We start from the raw sequence: 20,009 nt of genomic DNA on the forward strand, positions 1-20,009 counted from the left end.
TATTGATGTGATTACAGCACAGACTTTGCTATCCACAGAGCATTCAGCATGGTTGGTTATAACAGCAGTGACAGGGACGTGTACGTACACAGACAAGTGCAATTAATGCTTCCTGCTTGGGTACTCCCTGGGCAGTGATGCAGGGGGAGACAGTTATAAAGTGCACAGCACTGGCTAGACTATAGGTGCTCACAGAGAGAAAAAAAGAGAAAGAGTCATCAATACTGGCATACTTTTTGTATCAAGACACACTTTGCTCACCCACCCAAGGAGAGAAGAAAGGGAGTTAGAAATTCCCTGCACGATGTGGTACTATCAGCTCTCCTAGTGCAGCACCTTTTTCCAAAAGAGGCTTTATAACCTGTGGGTCCTTGAAGGTAAAAGGCCCTCTTGGGCACGCATCCCTCAGTCTCTTGCAGGCCTGAGGCAGCAGATTTGGGGGCAGAGCTGCAGACAAGCCCTCAGCGTGCTGGGCACTGGCTGCACCCTGTGTCAGGCTCCCTCTCTGCTCTGCTGCCATCCCCACCGCAGGCTGCTTCCCCGTCCAGGCCAGCCTCCAGCTCCTCCTCATGCAGGACGTCCTGGGGGTCTGTCTGACAGCACGGGATCTCTTCTGCTGTCTGCCCTTCAGAGATATCAGTCATTTCTCCAGCTTGCTCTGGCTTCAAAGAGTTTTCTTCCCCATTCTCAGTAGCAGAAGCTTCTCTATCTTGTTCCATTTGGAGGTCAGGTGGGGCTGCAGCAGCACAACAGGCTCTCTCATCTACTGTCTGCTCTTCCATGGAGTTCTGCAAATCCCTAACACCCTCTCTAGCCTCCGCAGCCTTCACAGAGGGCTCCAACTGCCCCATGGTGCTTGGGGCAGCTGGGGACTCGGCTGCTTTCTGCACAGGCACATCCTGGGGAGGCTTTTCAACGCACAGATCCTCTGAAACACATTTCACTGCAACCTCTTCTGCAAGAGAGAGTGCTCCAGGCTCCAGGGGGATGCCTGTGGTGGGCTCAATTCCACAGGGCCCTCCTTGGACTTCTGCTGACACATGAACTTCAACCCTCACTGTAGCCTGTGCAACGGGCGACAACACCGGCTGATCACGAGCAACTTGTGCATGGGGCATGGAGCCATGAGCAGGATGCTGAGCAGCTGGAGCCACCCCAGCCTCCCGGGGGCTTTGCCCACCAGGCAGGGCTTCCTGGTTCTGCATCTCCACTGGGTTAGGCTCGGCTTCTGGTGGCTCTTCAGCACCCTGTGCATCTCGAGCAGCGGCAGCGCGTGGGAGCTCAGCGTGCTGGGCATGCGCAGGGGCAGCCTGCTCTCCGGGGACCTGCACAGCAGGCTCTCCTTCAGCAGCAGCAGACTCAAATTCCTCAGCAGGAGAGGCTTCAAGAGCTTTCTGAGTCCGGCCTATGCGTGCTGAATGAAAGTGGTTCTCCCCAGTCCATGTTGAAGCATCCTGGGTTGTACATGCAGTCCGCCGCATCCTTCTTCCCTTGTTCTTAAAAAAGGTGACTTTCTTCGGGAACGCACGGAGCCTCCTGTTCCTGCTGAATATTCCTCCCATTGCCGGGGTTGAAAGGAGTGCCCGCACAAGCGGCCTTCTTCTCAAGGGACTGTTGCAAGTTTCACCCTGGCAGAAGATGAGCAGGGAGCTCCTTGACACTCTTATCCAAGAAGCAGCTTCACACCTGAAAGACATGGCCATTTATTTCACACGTACCCAAAGCTGAAGTAGGCTTTTCCTAGTGTCAAAATATTAGGAGTCCCAAGCAGAAAATAGATTTTTGGTTGTTACTGAGGTTCTTCCATAGAGAGTAATTTTTTTTTCCAGCAGACTACTATTAATTTGGTTGTGGGCCCACCTAGAGGAAAACAAGCTTAACAGGGAGAATATCATTTGCACAGAGGAAAGGAGAAACAAGAAAGAGATTATGGCATGCATTTACCATCAGAAGCAGATGGTATCATTTCTTCCTTAATAAGACTGCTAAGAGAAGACAAGCAGCACATGCACTGGAATTGCTAGAAATGTTATTTCACTTCCTGGTTTGCATTGCACTTACTTCTTGAGAAGTGAGCACCCAGACCTGGCCCAGAGCACTCTGCACACATTCACATCAACTAACTTATACTCCAAGAGCCTTCTACTGTAAAAACCAACACAAACCTAAAAGATAAAGAACCCCCACCAGAATCAAAAAACAAATCAACTAACAGGTTCTTCCCCAGAGCAACAATATTCCACAAACTCCCCTAAACCAAGAGCCACAAGCCTCCTCCTTACCAATGCAACCTCCACCTAATCCCCAGCACCTAAAGAACAGCCACAGCAGGTTGGTCTTATATAGGACCAGGTGGTCACATCAAATCTCTTCCCCCTTTCCTCCTAATGGTAGTTCTGCCAGGTTGCAGAGGTCCCTTATACAGTGTTTCCTGACATTTTCCTAAGCAATTCATTTATTTGACTGTGATCATGAAATAATTGCCATTAACTATTTAAAATAAAGTTCAAGATGAATATGGTGCAGTGGTGGATGATGAAACCTGATGAGTATTTAAAAGTTGGAAAGGCAGAATAACCGCCATGCTGCGGGCTGTGTACAAAAACTGTCCTTCAATTTACAAACGATGTTACTGCAGCTGCAGTCTCTGCTATTCTTTTATACTGAACGGTTAGTCGTGAAAAATTATCCCCCTTACCACTTTTGTGCTATCTTCAAGTGATTGAGTCTCACAATTAGCTATTTTACAGTGGTTGCAGATTATTTTAATGTTTCCAGCCACAGCTGATCACCCTCTATTGGCATTAACATTACTGTATCACTCTGGTTATGTTTGCTGACTGGAAGTCAGTTGTAACGGTAAATAGGTCACCCGGGCAAAACACAAAAGCAAATATTCATTAAAAACAAAGTAATTCCAAAGACATGAGCATAAAGGCAGACCCTAAATACCCGCTGCCAACAGCAATGCATGAGAACAGGAGCAAGAGGATCAACAGAGATGGATTCTGGCTATTTTTTTAAATGCAGGCTTACATTTTTTGATGCCAAATGTGGTTCAGTATCCTGTATTTCATGTCCCTTCGGTAATTTCCTTACTACGGAAATGCAGACGGAGCTTTCGGAGCTGGGTACAGGCCGTGCACACAGCCCACTCTCAGGCTGTAGCATGGCCGTGCCCACGCGCTGCCTTTCACGTGGCCCAGCATCTGCTCTGTACGTGATCAACAGCCTCCCGTGGCTGCACACGCTGCAAGGGGGTCACCTGGTGTCTGGGGTACAACAGCTTTTATACATTTTCTATTGAGCTTCAATGGAATTGCAATATAGAGGCAGCTTATAGTTCAACTATGGAAAAACTCTGCCCCTTAATAAATGGATTTTGCCATAACTTCAATGTGTAAGATATGTAGAGGACAATACATGGAGACTGCTGCAGATGAGTAGCCATAAAACTCTGGTCCCTGCAGGGCTGCAAGTCCAGGCAACACATGTTCGTGCTTGGCAAAACGTGTGGGGAATCTCGCTGCATGAGGTTTTGCAAGAAAATTTGCAAATAAGAAGCCATTTAACTGTCATCTCAGAGTCACAGCTGAATAACAACAGGTACAGAAGGAAGGAAACCAGTAAATCAGTTGAAAACAAGAAGTCGCTTGATCAGCATAGTGGATAAGAGGAGAGGCTGCTGGTACACTCTGCATGGAAGGTATGCATCCTTTTTGTGAAAACATTATTAGAACTTTTGTGTTGCTTAGCTAGTTATAAGTGAGAGAAATATCACGCTTGGCTACAGCTCTCGAACCCGCTTATTTCAGGGAGATGCCTAGTCGTCAGGCTGTTCATTTGATTGCTGTGATATTGCTGAGATTCCACGTATGAACTTTTAAGCACTGCATCAGTGTGAAAAAAAGCTTTTGGTAGAAAAGGATCAAGTAGGAAAAACAAAAAAAGTGTCACAGGTGCCTCTATCCTTGTCATGTATGGACTCATAGGTGAAGGGCACCTCGTTTGGCAAGTCACTTATATGCAAACCCAATCCTTTACAGCCTGGCCAAAGGAGTTTCAACATCTTAAAGTTTATTCCTTTCCAAAGGCAGTTTCTCCGAGCAGAAAGTCACCCTCCACCCCACCAACCAGTTTCCACAAGATACCCTTCACTCCTCAGACCTTTGAGGCACGCAGAAAAGCACAGACTGTTCTGGGTTTTCCCCCTTCTTTAATGCTGGACAAACAAAGCATATTCAATAAGCCTTTTTTGCAATGATCTTAAAATATTTTATTAGTCATATGAACAGTTATGAACATTAAAAGTCAGTAGATTTAGGCTGTAATACACTGACTTATGCATTCTGGTGATGACTACATTTTTAAACTTCTGCATAAACATAGAAGACTTCCACTATCTGTAAAAGATACAAAAAAGAAATTAGAAATAATATTTCATTGCCTTCTTCTAAAGATACTTGTTCCATTCTGACAGCAAAGCACTGACTATCAGTCCTACAACAGAAGTGTTTGGGGACAGAGCTCCAGGATGTGTGATCAGTGGTAGAAGGGTAGAGTTGCCCAGTAGCAAACTCCTGGCTGGACTGGATCAAAGGGGCACTTGTCTGCTCTATTCCCACACTTCAGGTCAGACTGGGACAGGAAAATTGCTATCACTGTATTGCACTGAGGCCTAACACTTGTTTGTCACAGCTGTTTAAGTGAATGACTTCCCTCCCAATAAACCATGAGCTCCTGCAAATTCAACTACTCAAAGGAGGGAAAAGAAAAAAAACATAACTGAGCTATAACTCAGCAGAACATCTGGGAACATTTACTACCTAATTTATGTAACTACAGTTTGGTGAGATAATTGTCTAGAGTCCAGGACAGATTTTAACAAATTCAGATGCTTCTTTTGCATGAAATTCCAGAAAGGCAGGTGCACCATCCTTGTGCAAGGTCTGATATCCTCAGATCTCACACTTAGCACTTTCAACCTTTACTCTTCCTCCACTCCAAGTACTTCAGAGAACAAGGGTGCTGCATCCAGGGGCTCTGCTGCTTCCACAGGGATCTCTGTGCAAGGTAACGTTTCATCCAGGACTTGCTGCATGACTGTCTGCTGCTCTGCCAAAAACGCTGGTGTTTTTGGATCACTTTCCCTCATCTCTTCATCTTCCATCAGATCAGAGGGGACTCTCTCATGGTCACCCGAGGGCCCAGCGGTCTCCTCTGGCTCGGCAGGCTCCATAGAACACGGGCTCTGCCCCTGCTGTGCAGTCAGGGCCTCTTGCCACAGTATGTCCAGAAGCGGGCTTGCTGGCTCCAGAGACTCCCCCTCCAAATCCAGCGACTCGCAGGACTCCACAGAACTAAACTGCCCTTCGGCCTTGTCTCTCAGCAGGCCTTGCGAGGGATCCCCCATCTCCTTAGCCTCCTGTGCAGCAGGCAGAAGCACTCTCCCAAAGGGACACAGAACCCTGTCCCCGTCCATGAACTGAGGCCCTATCTCAGCAGACCCAGCCCCTCTTCCCTCTTCCACATGCTCAGCACAAGGGCAGGTCCCCGTCTCCTCTACGGGCAGCGCAGCACATGGGGACGGGCTCCTTCCCACCAGCCTCTCCCCAGGCTCCGCAGGAGGCTGGATCTCCCGGCTGGCGCTGGCTGCGGTCTCAGCAGAGGTCTGCAGGAGCTGGAGCACACTTGCTTCTTGGAGACTTGTTTCAGCACACAGGACATCCTCACTGGCCTGCTCAGGTTGTCCTATATCTGCAGGAAGCCTAGCATCCTGAGCTGTGTCTGAAAGCAGCTGGGCATCAGGAGCCTGAGGAACAGTTTTTCTCTCCTCTGTTTTACCTGCTTCCTCCCTTTCCTGCAAGTTTTCTAACTGGGTTAAGATTTCAGCTTCTCCTTTGGTCTCCACAACTGCAGAGGCCACCAAGAAATCCGCAGAGTTCCAGGCCGCTTGCTGAGCCTCAGTCATTCCCCCCGGCTCTGAATCCAGGCAGGAGTCTCTGCCGTCCTCGGCAGTGCCGAGCTGCAGCCTCTGCTCCTGGCGCAGGGACTGCACCTCTGCAGGGCTCCTTTTGGAGGCCTCCAGGACGTGGGTGGGAGGCTGCTTGTTGATGCACGCTGCCGTTTCCCCCGGCGCCTGCAAGATCGGCTTGGACTCGCTGGCCTCTTCAGTGCCTTCCTCTGCCTCCTGCTTCATGCACCGCCCACAAGCCACACAGCACACCTGCCTGCTGAAATTGCTCCCCATGTCCTCACTTAACAGAACCTGCAAGGAAAAAGAACAAAAACGACTTTTTACTTCACAGTAGCCTTGCCTTGTATACCCAAGGTTGGTTGCTTAATTCTTGTAGGAGTTGGCAGCAGAGCTGCAGAAGCAGCTGCTGTTAGTTTGATGCAGTAACACAGTTTAGGTGCAGCTTGCTTCCAAGGCAGCTCCTTGAACTTAAAGGGGAGGCCAAGTTTATGCTTTCAGCCAGAGTGGCTATAAAGCAGGAACAACTGCAAAACCAACCAACCAGTCTTTAAGGAAAAGAGATAAACTAGCCACAGCACTTCCCTACAGAGAAAATATTTTCCTGTAGTTGAAACCACCCAGACCTGTTTTCTATACAGAGCTAGTACAGGAAGGTCAGCTGCAGTCTGACCACACTGCATTTTTCATGTTAAAAATAGGCATCCAGCCTTTCTGTCAGAAAAAGCAGCATCATATTTACAAGAACTATTAGAAAAATGCTCAGGCCATTAAGTTAAGCAAAGGGCCCATAAGCACTAAAAATATTCCTGAAGTATAAGCCAGCTTCATTTATTGGCTTGTCATTGTATGATAGTGGAGCATTTTTCTTTTTTAAAAAAAAGAAAAAAAAAAAAGAAAAAAGCTTTCTTAATAGCAATATGGTTTCTTCTTCTTTCCATAGAGAAGAAGCACCAGAAGGAGACCATATAGCCTTCTCTGTATGCAAGTAAAGCTCTTTAATATTTAATTAGAAATTAAAGTAATGACTGATTTTTGTTAGAGGAGCCTTCAGCTTTTAATCACACTCTCAGCATTTGAAGGCTAGCAGTACAACAGTTTTAAGTCCCAAGGCCAGCTAAAGCTGAACAGTGTGAATCCATCTTCTTTATTTTCAACAAATTTAGTCATTCACCAAAAACATTTCTTTACTACCAAACCCCATAATTAACTTTCTCAGAGCCACAGATTTAGAGCAACACCCCCCACTTTAAAATAAAACAAGCATTTACTTACCAGTCTATGACAAGCAAAGGCAACAAAATACAGAACACTACAGAAACCCCTCAAACACCTCAGCAACCTCAAACTCAACTTAAATAGTAGTGAGGGGCCCCAGAAAACTCCTTCCCCTGGGTCTGCGCATGACGATTCTCTGAATCATTTGTTCCCTTCCATTCTGGTTCCTTTTTGGAAAGAGATATTACAGATACATCCTTTATATTACAGCTGCAGGTATTTTATTGGCAATTTCTTATTCTTTTTGTCAGAGGATAAAATAAAAATAAACTGCAGCTTCTCTTTATTGCAAAAACAAGTGATCATTAGCAATATGTGTAACAACTCACTATTGTAAAGCAGGTTAGTTTGAGGCATAGGCAAGTGAGTGGTTTTCAAAGACAGGCTGGTGTCAGGTAGTTTGGGATGTTCTGAGCACCATCTACCCTAATGACTTCAGAGGGAGGGAGAGAAGTCCTGGTTTTACTGCACTGGAAATAGGGTTGATTTGGGAAGATTAAATAAAGCTTTCTTATGGGATGCTTTCCTACATAGTTCCCTGCTTTTGTGGGGTTCCCCTAGTTGGGCATCTCTTCAGACTGTGCTGACAAATATAAACTGTTTCAGAACTTCACCTCAATGCTCTGAAAGTCTGAAATCAGAATTATTGCTGCATTTTCACTCAGCTTGGCATTTTTTCCTCTGCTGTCTCTAAAATCTCCTACCTGCCAAGAAAAAGACCAAATCTCTCTCTGTCTTTAGTAGTAGTCAAGTCCTTGGAGATCTCACCTGAATTACCTTCCTAGGTGAAGAGAGGTCAGTCTCTAGGCTCTTACATAACTCTTCCTCATAAACCTTGTGTGTTCTCGTAGTCCCTGTGCTTGGTGAAGAACACAAACACCCATGAGAGAACCAGGCTGCACTCAGCAAAACTCTGGGTTGATCCTTTTCCCCCCTTATCTCATGGGGGGAGTGGGGGAGGAAACTCATTTTGCCAAGTTTGCTGGACTCTGTGTCTTCAACTTTCATGGATTTCTTCAGGACAGGTGAAAATCAGGTTCCTTTCATAACACCTTTTTCCTACTGCGGGCAGCATGACGCTGATGGTGTTCCTGAGGGACCAGGAATTGTCCGGGTCAAAGCCAGCACAGAACAGTACTGCTAATAAGCACATTACTAGTGCAAGTGACATCAGCATGTTGCTTTATTAAGATTAAACAGATGCATTTAATTACACTAAATGGTAATAACATAATGAACTTAAAAGATTTTTATTCATATTTCGAGTACACATCCTCCATGTCGATTAACAGGGTTGGGACATAACTGGTAAATGTTGTTTTCCAATATGAGGCAAATACGAAACAAAAAGATTATTTAAAAGCTTTTCATTCTGATGGCGCAGTCCCAGCTCACATGTTACTCAAATGACATGCACAAACTGTGTTTTGAGCTACGTATCTGATGTGGATGCAGCTTGTGTATCTGATGCACTGATTGGATACCTGGTAACATACTGATGATTATAATGCACATAGCTGACGTGTTTAATAGGGCCGGGATAATTCATAATTGGAAGAGAAACTGTCTCTGGAGAACAATTGCAAATACCCATCAAGATCATCTCCCATAAGTGAATGATGTTGGCTGCAATATGAATCACTGCCTACCAGGGCACTTTCTAAATCTGTTTGGGGGTATACATCTTATTGCTGACAAGAAAGGAATTGCTAAATGCAGTTAAGCTTTTTTATTTTTTGTTTCTCCCTACTTATGGTTATTTCTATCACACCGTTGATGGCAGTCCATCACATTTGTTCACTCACTACAGAGTTTCATGATGGCAAAGCAGACTTAAAAATAGACTCCTGTGCATTAACGTAGTTTGGGCATGATTTCTTGCGTAGGGAGTAAGTGGTCACATCTGTGAACTTGTCTTACTGCTCTCAAGCTTGCTCTTCATTTCCACATAGACTAAAATCACACCTGTAATCATCAACATATCACATTAGGCTATTAATTCAGAAGATAAAATAAACTGTTTATACTGTTTGGCATCCCGGACCAATTTCCATGTGAATGCAGAATGATAAGTAGTATTTCCAAACTTCAGTTTAATGCTTTCTTTTTCTTTTTTTAGTTCTTTTTTACATCACGCTGTATGTACTGGAACTCTACTTTGAGCTTTGGCCTGAGCATTCCTGCAGGGACAAACTCAGCCTGGCAGCAAGATGGAAGCTCGAGGCTGGATAAAAGGCAAGTTAAGGCAATTTGGGGGTTTACGAGTAAGTTAAACTGTCCACATCAATATACCACAGCTAAGCCGCTGCACTACCAGTGTTGTCACTGCGCTGTGACCTAATTTTAAGTGAGAAGTACTTTCACTGGGACAAAGGCTTCAGAGGTGATATACTGCTAAAAGGGCACAGAGACAGAAATTGGCAACAGTATTATGTCAGATGAGGGTTTTATCCCAAATTTTAGACTCATCGCTTCAGAACAGCTGTCAAGTGTCACTTGTATATATAGCACAGCCAGAAGGGCTGTAGATGAGTGTTCTCCATCAGTCAGATGGCAGTGTAAGCAGTTTGCAGAAAGACCAGAGAGGTCAGCTTAAGAAAATAGAGCTTTTACTTGGATTATAACACTGATGGGAAAGTAACACTGTGAAATAATAATCGTGTAGATGTCTAGATACGGGTCACAGTGGTAGGTCTGTAAACAGTGGACACTTAAAATGGACCAATGAATAGAAAAAGTGATTAAAAGAGACCCTGATATTGCCAAGAAAAACTCCTGTGCCCATAGTGCTGTGCTAATTACTTCTCATCAAGGCAGCTGATTTTTCTCTGCAAAAACTCCAAGTTTATAGATACAAGGTGTTACAGATATGTATTTTTTCTTGTCCAACAGCTGGGTGGAAAACCCAGGCCTTTTAAAGACATGCTTGTGTGTTTAACATTTTCCAAATAGCCCCTACATTGTATCTACATTGGTTACTCAGTGTGAAAAAATAAGCATGTTTAAATCTTCCCAAATTGGGGTTAAAATTCTGCTCTGGAACCAACGTTGCTGTAAAATTCTACAGCTGGTCAGCTGCAGGCAGAAAGATGTTATTAAACCTGTTGCTTTTCCTTTGTCTAATCACTGCAGCGCACTATGCCATCCGCTGCCTTTTCTCTGCGTACTTCCAGAAAATAGCTTTGTTTGCTGTCAATCCACAAATATTTGTTTGTAACAGAATGTCCCCGCTCAACACAGAAAACCGCAGAATTGTCTTTCACTCAGCCATTGTACTCTGATTTCTGGTGGGAATACAAATAAAAGGAAAACATAACTGTAAGGAGGAATCTCTCTAAAGAAACATAAAGGTAATGCTTTGTGCTGCAGAGCCAATAACATGCGTAGCATATAACCTGCAACATCCTATTATTAGATTTTGAAATTTAAGTGAGTTTAGGACTGTTTTCTAACATTATTGCTTGAAACCATCAAATTCAGTTTGAAGCCTTACACTTGATCAGAGTCTATCAGTTCATTTTCTCAGTTACCCACTATTAGCGAGCCTGTTAAAGTACAGGAGATTATATAGGTGATTTACATCTAAAACAGGGTAGCAGTTGCCTCACAAGTGCTTCAGGAGCTCTCTAGAGAAGAATTGCACATCCTGTGATTATATAAGCAGGTAACACTTGCAGCAGTATCAGCATCTTTGCAGGTAGCCAGCCCCTAATCTGATAGAAAATTTTCAGAACAGCCATTGCTGGTTTTATTTGCTTTGCTTTTCCCTGACAATTACTGCTGAACAGCAATTCATACATGACTGATGGCTATAGGAAGCTTTATGGACCAAGACTTCCCACAAAGTTTTCCTCTCCTACAATGAAATAATGAGCTATGCTGATTAAAGATACAGAGGTGGGGTGAAGGATAGTAATATTTCTACCAAAAAAGGGAGAGTTTACACATCCAAAACCCCCCTAACAAACAAAAACTACCCACAGAATGGAGAGAGTATGGACAGCCAGGATATCAAGGGACTTGGAGAACTGAGACATTCACGTTCGGGGAAACAGCCAACTTATTTTAGCCTGGGTATTAGTAAAAGCAACAGAAGTACAAAGAGAGGTAGACACAACTCAGAGGCATTTATTAAAGAGGAAATATCTGCAGTTCGTGGCCTCCTGAGGAGTAACTCGTACTTTTCAGCTGTGGAGTATCACATCTTTCTGGAGCTTCTCTTCCCCGGTCTGAACTACCCAGGCCATACAAGCTGAATCTGAAAAAAAAAAGGAGATTAAAACTTTAATGGAGAACACGTTAGTGACATTTCCGCTGGCTAACAGGGATGCTCTACAGAGGCAGCTGGATGAGAGGGTTTGAGGAAAAGGTACCTAGAAGTGCAAAGCCTCCCAATTAATAAAGGGAAGAGTAATCATAAGAACAAAGCCACAAAGGAGTCCAGGCAATGCCTTTTTTCCTTTCCCAGGGAATCAAAGGAAAGCTGCCTTAATAAAAATAACCGTGGGACATCCAAGCAAATTTCAGAAAGGGAGGCTGGTAGAGACGGGTAAAACTACAAAAGGTGCAAGCAAATAAAAAAGGCACCCGCCACTGTAACAGCGTGAAGGGAGCTGTATCACTTTGAGCTGGTCGGGGTGTCTGCAGCCACGTCTGCAGGGGGAGTGAGAGTGATGCAAGTACGCAGGCTGCAGCAGCCCCGGGAGCAGCGCCAGCGCCCTGGGCGCCACCGCTCCACGCGGGACACGGAGCCCGCGCGCGGCCCCGCCGCGGGGAGCCTGCGCCGGCGCGGAGGGAGGCAGCGCATCCCGCCCGGGAGCCTCCAGAACCTTCTGGAAGGCGGGCGGGCCGCCACGGCGCACGCGCGGGGCCGGCCCGGAGCGCGCACGTGGCGCGGGCGCAGGGGCGCAGCGCGTTTGGGCCAGGACACCGCCAAAAGGGGTTCCCCGCGGCGGGCCGCGTTGCTCGCGCTGCTGCCTGGCCTCCTGACGTGCTTTCCCCGTTCTTCTCACCCCTCCGGTACGTGCACTTTTGTTTCAAAGCTGGTCGGGGGGCTGCTGCTGCCGCCCTTGCCGGGCAAAGGCTGGGTGCCTCAATGCTAATAAGCACCATGTGCTTCTATTATAGTTAGTTAAATAAGTAGTTTATTCATGGGAATGCAAAAAAAAAAAAGTGTGCATGGCAATTGCATTTTTCATTATTAGTGGGAGGTGCTTGTTTCAGGATATAGGTAGATTTAGTATATAAAGAACTCTACTGAAGAAGAGGAAATGTGGCAAGATGCCTCCCTTTGGAGAGGGAGAAGAGGGGTGCTGGTGTTGGAAATAACTTCTTGCAGTGCTGGGGAAGGCAGCAAAGATTGAAAAACAGGGTGGAAGGCAGTGAGCCAGGCTTTCCCTGGTGGGGGTGGGAAGTAACGCATAGCTGTTCTGGCTTCTTCATTAAAACTCATTATGTGCCCCTTACCTTTGGAGATGCCTTGTCCACCAGTTTAGTGTAACCTCAAAGAAAAAAATCTTCATTTGGCACAAAGTGCAGGGAGAACAGAATCCTGAAAGAAAACAAATTCTTTTTGTCTTTTCATTTAAAGAGATGCTGAAGATTTGGATATCAAAATTGAAAGAAAAAAGGGGACTGGAGGAAGAGAAAGGGTTCAATGGGATGAAAACTCTGCAGACTAGGACGGGTAAGTGATTTGCTCGTTTGGAGGTGGTGTGGACCAGTGCAGCCAGTATGAGAACCAAGTTGGCTTTAGGTGCCGTTCGTGTTGAGGTTGCGTAAAGCTTGCATGGAGGCTTACATTTTTGTCTTTTCCTGTTAAAACGGGTCATGGAGAGCTTCTGTAAAAGAGCTAATGAAGTGAGTTTGCCATTAGGTTGGTCTTAGGATATTATTAAGCAGAATACTCTTTAATGGAGATCAGAGGTTTTGCCCTGACTCTTCTTGTAGCTCTCTGCTTTCTACATCGTCCATAATTAATGCTTTTTTTTTTTTTTTGGTAGCAACTGAGTCTCTTATTCAGACTTGAAAATAAGCTATAAACCAATATGTATCCATGTCAGGTACTTCGTATTTCCGTAAGCCTTAGGTATTTGTGCTAAGCAGCTATGCTCTCTGAAGACCAACAGAGCATTATGCAGTGTAAGCATCTTCACCCTCAGAGGCAATTGATATTTTAAAAACAGGCCTGGCATTTATTTAGTGTATGCTGGTAAAGCCATGCATCACAAAGCCTTGCTAAATCAATACAGCCCATAGGATAAATAGCTAGTACCATCACGTTGCTTAAATTAGCTTCATTATTAAAAGCTGAAATAAATTGCTCATTGAGTCTGATGAAATTAAGTTTGTAAATAAATGTGGGAAATACTTTTTTTTTTTATCTGATATGATTTCAATGAAAGCTCAACTTTTATCTGTTGAGGTACTAAGAAGTGCTCAACAGGCTTGAATAAGTAGAACTCTGATGACTGATACAAAAGGTGTTATTTCCCCCCCCCGCCCCCCCTTTTTTTTAAGCTTTTGGAGTGTGAGATGGTGAGATACAAGTACCTATTTCATGATACACACATAGCTTATGCTGCCTTTGAATGGTTTCAGCTGTGTGGAAGACAACTAACACCATGTCTTCTTAGGGCTACAGAGGTTCTTGCTGAAAAGAAAGACCAGCATAGAATACTTCTAGAAGCCTCTCGATTTCCTAACAACTTGCGTAACTTCACGCTTGTCTTTCAGATGCTTCTTAGGAGTCAGAATGCAGATGCTACAATTTAGAAACCCAAGTACTAACTTGAGTCTTTTAAGCAACAATAAAGAACAGTCTAATCTTGCAGACTGCCAGCAGTGAACAGATCTATTTCAGACGTGGATGTTGCATAGGAGTATGGCATGTATTGACTAGCCTTAATTGGAGGACGTGACTATAGGGAGACCTAAGTTTACTCCCTGGAGATGCTTCATAAGTGAATGCAGGTAGCCACAGAGGCTATATACCTTAAACAGCCAGGCTTCAATAAATGCACTTTTTGTTTGTCTCAGAGTAGTAATCAAGTCCTGGATTGCATTTATAGTGGGAAGGTAGTAAGGCAGCTGCCATAATGTATAATAATGCTTAAGAGCTCCAGGGAGGCTCGTTGACGTGATAGGGAAGGAAACGTACTGGCTGGGAATTGGAATTAAGAGTCTGGTGTTGTGTGAATTATAAAGTGCTTTTGGTGTGGGGAAAGCATCCGAGTGATGTGAAATTGTTAATGAATATGAAAAGCCATGTAAAGTTTAGCTTAAAAATGGGCCTAAGAGTTCACTTAAAACCTGCATCAAGTTTTTGATAAACCTTATTGCAGGAAAAGCCTGGCCATTAAAAGGAGTACTGAGAATCTGCAGCCCCAGTTGGGTGTTGTTGCTCAGATTGCCTCAGTTCCAAACTGTGACTGCCCATCTCAGTCCAGTAATAAGTACTCGGGCATGAGTTGAAAGATGTGGTGGCCTTTTTGTGGCTTTTGCTGGAACATTGCCTGCCCTGTGCGTGCCTTTGGCAGCACACCAAATCTGCTCCCATGACTGTTGGCAGAACTCTGTTCTGTCATGTTCTTAGAAATAATCTATGTGTTTCTCTTAAAGCAGTTTCCCCTTCAGTGTTTATCCTCCACTCCTGTGCAAATATGGAAAGCATATAGGCGCTAGCAATAAGGAAAAAGCATTAGATGCAACAAAATGCTGTTTTAAAAGGAATTTATTCTTGAAATTCATATTTTGAGCCATATGAGGAGCTATATGACATAAATTGCTGGGAGGTGTATGCTGCACTTTATTGCTGCATCTATTAACTTGCTTGTTTTATATGAAATGGCAGTTGTAACAGGGCTTGATAAATTTTTTAGTCTGTGAAGTACGTGTTCCAAGGTGCTTAAAAGGTGCACCGGGTAGTTTAAAAGAGGCTTGAGGATGTTGTGAATTACCCTTCCTCTCTGTCAGGTGGAAGTTTCCAACTTGGACAGAATGGTTTCAATTGACACCTCTGAGAAATGAAACTTGTTTGCTGTGAGAACTCAGAATTGTCTGTCTGAACGGATTTCCTGGGCCAGGGAGCAAGGATTATCTTTATCCTCTTTATTGACCACACTGGTGCTTTATGGCGAGCAGTGCAGATGAAAGGCAGTGTCAGCTGTGCACCCATCTGCCTTGGAGTGACTGTGTCCATCTGTGTTGAGGAGCATTGCCAGAGGTAACTGTGTGTCTCATGTCCATCTGTCTTCAGTAGAGATGGACCTAAACCAAAGCTTTTATGCTGCACTTCATTAAATTTGGAAAAAAATCCGTTCTGGGCCAGTTCTGCTTTATCGGTTTATAGAAATGCCTATTTTAAGCTGTGAGTGTTTGAGAAGTGACTTTTCCCCCATGTTTTCTTCGTCCTTTATACAAGTCATTAGTGCTAATTCTGAATATATGCTATCTTGAGCGAAGGGAGAAAGGACAGTACATAACCTGAAGTGGTTGAACTTACATTCTTGCGCTATGCTTTAGTCGAAAAGGATTTTCAACCAAAAAAAGGGAGGGAGGGGGCAAATAAAATGGGCTAGCAGTAATTGCCCAACCTGATTAAATCAGAGAACTTTGTAGAACAGTATCCTGCCCCAGCAGTGCCCTGGGCCCGGAAAGATTTCAGGCTGTTCTGCCTATTTTGAAGTGGTCAGGCAACTTCCAGTGTGGCAGGAAATAATTCCTGCTAGTATTAAAAAATAGGTCTATCCAGATCATATATGTGATGCTGGAAAGCAGGCAGGCAAAGGGCGAACCTGACAAAAAGGAAGGAAGCAAGGACATGCTTCCCTCTGCCTTTAGGTGTATGCCTTTCAATGGCTGTGTATACACTGCTGTTATAACTGGGGATAAAAGGTAGCACCCGTCGTTCTTTCACATGCCACACATCAAATAATACTCCTGCAGAAATGGATGAAGAGCGAAGTGCTTTATAAATTCTTAAAACCATACTCCGAACTATCAAAATGATGATTAGAATACATTATTCAGTCAGAAGTGCTTTGCGAAAAAATGAAATATATCTTCATTGTAAATGTATCTGTTTCTAGCAAATGATTAGCTGTCACTGAAATGTAAATCTTATTGTGTAGCTGCACTGATTTCCTCCAATTGAGGACTGTACGTGAGACTAAAGTTAGCTAGATTTGGAGCTAGAGCATTTGGTTGTGCTGTGTTTGCCAAATGGTAAATGTGGTTGACAAAACAAAGTGTGTGTTAGAATAGAGTCTGAAGACTGAGTGGCTGCAAGTCGTCAGGAGCCTGTTGAAGAGCTGGAAACCCTTCTTCCCATGTCTGAAAATGGCAGCGCTTTGTGGCTGGGACACGAACTCAAACTAGCACGTTATTCATTCGGAGCTAGCTGGGAAATGGGGGAAGAGAATGTCAGCTCCTGAAGCAGGGCACAGATTGGCCTCAGAGCTTTGCCACCAGTGTGTGCACAGCCGAATGCCTTCTTCTCAGGTAACCTCACAGAATGGGTCTCCATCGCTTCCTTGAAAGATTATTGAGCACTTGGAGAGAGGAGGAGAATGGAGGCAGCGTGTTCCCTCTCATCAGGAGAGGTGGTGGTACTTGTCTGGACGAGCAGAAGTCCGTGGCAATTCATGCAAGCCGGTGTCTTTTATCCAGTTTAAATGCTGGAGGGCGGTATGTGATTAGAATAGGCCTGTAAAAAAATGGTCTGTAAAAATGTAAAAAGGCCTGCATAAATGTGTCTGCAATGAGGCAATCTTCTCACTTGGATGCTAGTGCTAATGGTGATGCTTATTGGTAAAGAATGGGGAAAATCCATGTCTCATTTTCTTCTCGAGTGTTGAAGATCGACAGTAATCCAGCCAGTTGATGAACTTGCCCCGTGCGTTCTCTGACTTCGCTGTGCGGTAGCTGCTGATGCCTTGCATGAGTTAAATGAATATGCAATTACACTGCAACTGGCTGTTAAGCCCGGGAGAGGGGATGATGCTTTTTCTGGCTTTGTGTAACCTGGACCTTGAGGTGGAGGGAGAAATTTCTGCTCGTTCATCTTCACTTGGCCCTGAGAAAGCCTAGAACTGGCAAGGCCCATTAATTTTTAATTTAGTTCTCTCTACACTGCACTGCTGTTGTGTTTTATGGGGACATTATGCTGCAATGAAGGCTTGTAAAACAGAACTTAAGTTTGAAAAAAGCACAGTTGTACATAATATGCATGCTGAAGTAGAAATGAATGGGTATTTATAGCGCAGCTGTATTTTTATTATTTCATCCTTGTAAGTCAACTGAATATTAAGACATAATTTAGTCCAGGAATGCTGAGGCATTAAATGAAGGTTGCTCTGAGATTGGGGCTTCATATGTTGGGACAAGGCTTGCAGGTGCTGGTGTAGGAAGTGACAGTTGCCATTCTGTGAAAATTGTTGTCTTTGTATCCAGTTTTCACAAACACCTGCTTCCCCTTCCAGCCTTGGCCCGAGTTTGTTGCATGTGAATGTGCCTGTTCTGTCAGTTTCGTGACACTGTTTTGTAAAGAAACTTTTCGTTCCCTTTAGCCATTGTCATTGCAGGACAAAATGGGTCCATTGTCCAGAGAGACTTGCACTAAAACGTGGTGAGGTGATGATTACCCTCAAAAAGCTGTATGATGTTTTGAGGCAGGCAGTCTGATGTAGCAGCTGCTAAAAAGCCATGCTCTTTGTGCGCAGGTGTTTTCATTTCTGGTTTACCTTCTCCATATCTTGCTGGTGAAAGGCATCAGGGAGAGCAGCACCAAGGGTGCCCTTTGGTGCTCTGGATGTGAGGGTATGTTGTGAGAGGAGGGCTGGCAGTGTGCCCAAGACCTGCCCTTGCTCCTCTGTTAACACCAGAACTTGGCTGATTGGCTTCTGTTTGCTGCTGGAGAGAGGGCACGTGATTTGGAAGGCCCAGGCTGCTTGAGAACTGCAGCATCTTAAATCTCTGAAGCTCCCCTCCCTCAGAGCACGGATGGAGAGGAGTAATGAGAAGCTGCTGAAGCACAGGAGGAGGTTTCTAGTCGGCGCGCTGCGGTGACGGTGAGTGGGACTTTCACAGCTCGCTAACCTCTTAAGTGTTTAATAAATCCAAACGTGCCGTTCCAAGGATAGCGTGGCCTGTTACCTAACCAGGCACTCACTCCCTGTACTGTCATTTTTCTTAAAACTGACCTCAGAGCAGGACCAATTACCCTGCTAACAAACTGAAGACAAGGGCCTCCTCTTGTGCCATGCTGTCAGCCCTGTGAAAGGTGTCGTGGTTGCTGTGGTGATGGGGCTTGAGATGCTCCTAGCAGAAGTGGGTTTGATTAAGTGATAAAGCATTGGGTATGTAGGTCTTTCTCCTGCTTTGTCACATAGATTTTTCTGGTTAATTGTGTGACCTCATTGACAGATTGAGGAATAGGCTTCTCTTACACTATCACCGATGTTATGATTACTGGCTGAGGCAACCTGGAAACTTCAGGCTGTAGTAGATCCTGAAGACATGTTGGTAAATGAGGTGCTTTGCTGGGCAAGTGGCATTACATGGGAGTCTGAAGCTCTCCTGCTTTTTAGCAAGCTGCAGTGCTGAGAATGAACAGCTTTCCTGCAAGCTCACTTGAAATGCTACAGTAGGTCTGTAAAATATGTACATAGATATGTACTGGGCCCAAAATGACTTGCCACTTTGCAGGAAGTGGCATTTGTGCTGTTCAGTGACATGGAACATACCCTAGTACAGGCATGTAAGGACATGTGCCATAGGTGACAGCAGGCGAGGTGATGATTTGCATGGAGAAAGTAGAAGCCTTTACACGTGGCAGGCATTGCACATTGTCAGCAGTTACAATAACATCCTCTGCAGGCATGAACACAACTTTACAGCGGATTAAACACTCAAAGAAGAGATGAGTGTGAAAGCAATGAGAATAATAAATTAGGGTTTAGTCAGCAACAGAAAATAAGAAGCTCCAACTGTTCAGCCCTGCTTAAACTTTCTTCAGGGCAGCTCTGTTCTGCTTTGGTCAATTTTGGTAGGTTAATGTTTGAGAGCTTTCCTACTTTATGAAATAATATATCATACACCAAGTTCCATGTCCCCCTGTGGCTAAACCTTGTAGAAACATGGGATGCTAATTCTATTCATGCAGTGGTCAGGCCAGGATGTCCTAGTGGGAGAAGAATCTGGGTCATTTTACCTTTGCAGTTTCATGTTTGGGCATGTTATTGTCTCTTTGAGTGTTCGTAGATGTATAAGAAATTCCTTATTGGGCTGTTTTGCAGATTCACTTGATTAACCCTTAAGTTTTGTGCTGTTTTTCTGCAGAATGCAGGAGGGCAGAAGAGTCCTGAGAGGCAAGGTGCATCCCTAGGCAGTGTGGATGAGCCTCAGATGGGTTCCTGGCTGCAGATGTGCTGGCTCGTGACCATGTGCACATGGTAAGTCCATATCTATGGGCAGATGTGCTCTTCTGTAACAGTGTCTCTGTATTTGCTTGCATGCACTTCTTTAAAAATATCTGCAACAGAATATTGCAAAAGTTTGAATTCCTGAAGGATGAGAGGAGGTTAGATGAAAGTCAAAAGCTTGGTCCTGTCAGGATCTCCCTGCGTTTTGCAGTCTGGCAGTTTCATTACTTGAAGAAATGATAACTGACTGTATCCGAATAGGTGAGAGGAAGAGTGATTTAGATCATGTCCATTACCTGTCAACAAATAATCTTGCATACAGCTTCAAGGAATGA

At 44.6% G+C, this 20,009-nt stretch overlaps 2 protein-coding genes across 2 annotated transcripts; both read right to left on the reverse strand.

The window, feature by feature from the left end:
* Positions 1–461: 461 nt before the first annotated feature.
* Positions 462–1,563, reverse strand: LOC148592529 (uncharacterized). Its single transcript, XM_088534564.1, has one exon. The coding sequence runs from the start codon at positions 1,560–1,562 to the stop codon at positions 462–464; it is 1,101 nt and encodes a 366-aa protein (XP_088390690.1). The 5' UTR covers position 1,563.
* A 3,424-nt stretch (positions 1,564–4,987) lies between these two features.
* On the reverse strand, positions 4,988–7,285 carry LOC148592530 (uncharacterized). Its single transcript, XM_088534551.1, has 2 exons — positions 7,250–7,285; positions 4,988–6,268 (listed from the first exon to the last, which is right to left on the reverse strand). Exon 2 carries the CDS (start codon positions 6,248–6,250, stop codon positions 4,988–4,990), a length of 1,263 nt encoding a protein of 420 aa, XP_088390677.1. The 5' UTR covers positions 6,251–6,268; positions 7,250–7,285.
* Between the last annotated feature and the right edge of the window lie 12,724 nt (positions 7,286–20,009).

The sequence above is a fragment of the Tinamus guttatus genome, unplaced genomic scaffold (genome assembly GCF_059628265.1).
Source record: "Tinamus guttatus ecotype Peru unplaced genomic scaffold, ASM5962826v1 Tinamus_guttatus_pri_ptg000566l, whole genome shotgun sequence".
Taxonomy (NCBI): domain Eukaryota; kingdom Metazoa; phylum Chordata; class Aves; order Tinamiformes; family Tinamidae; genus Tinamus; species Tinamus guttatus.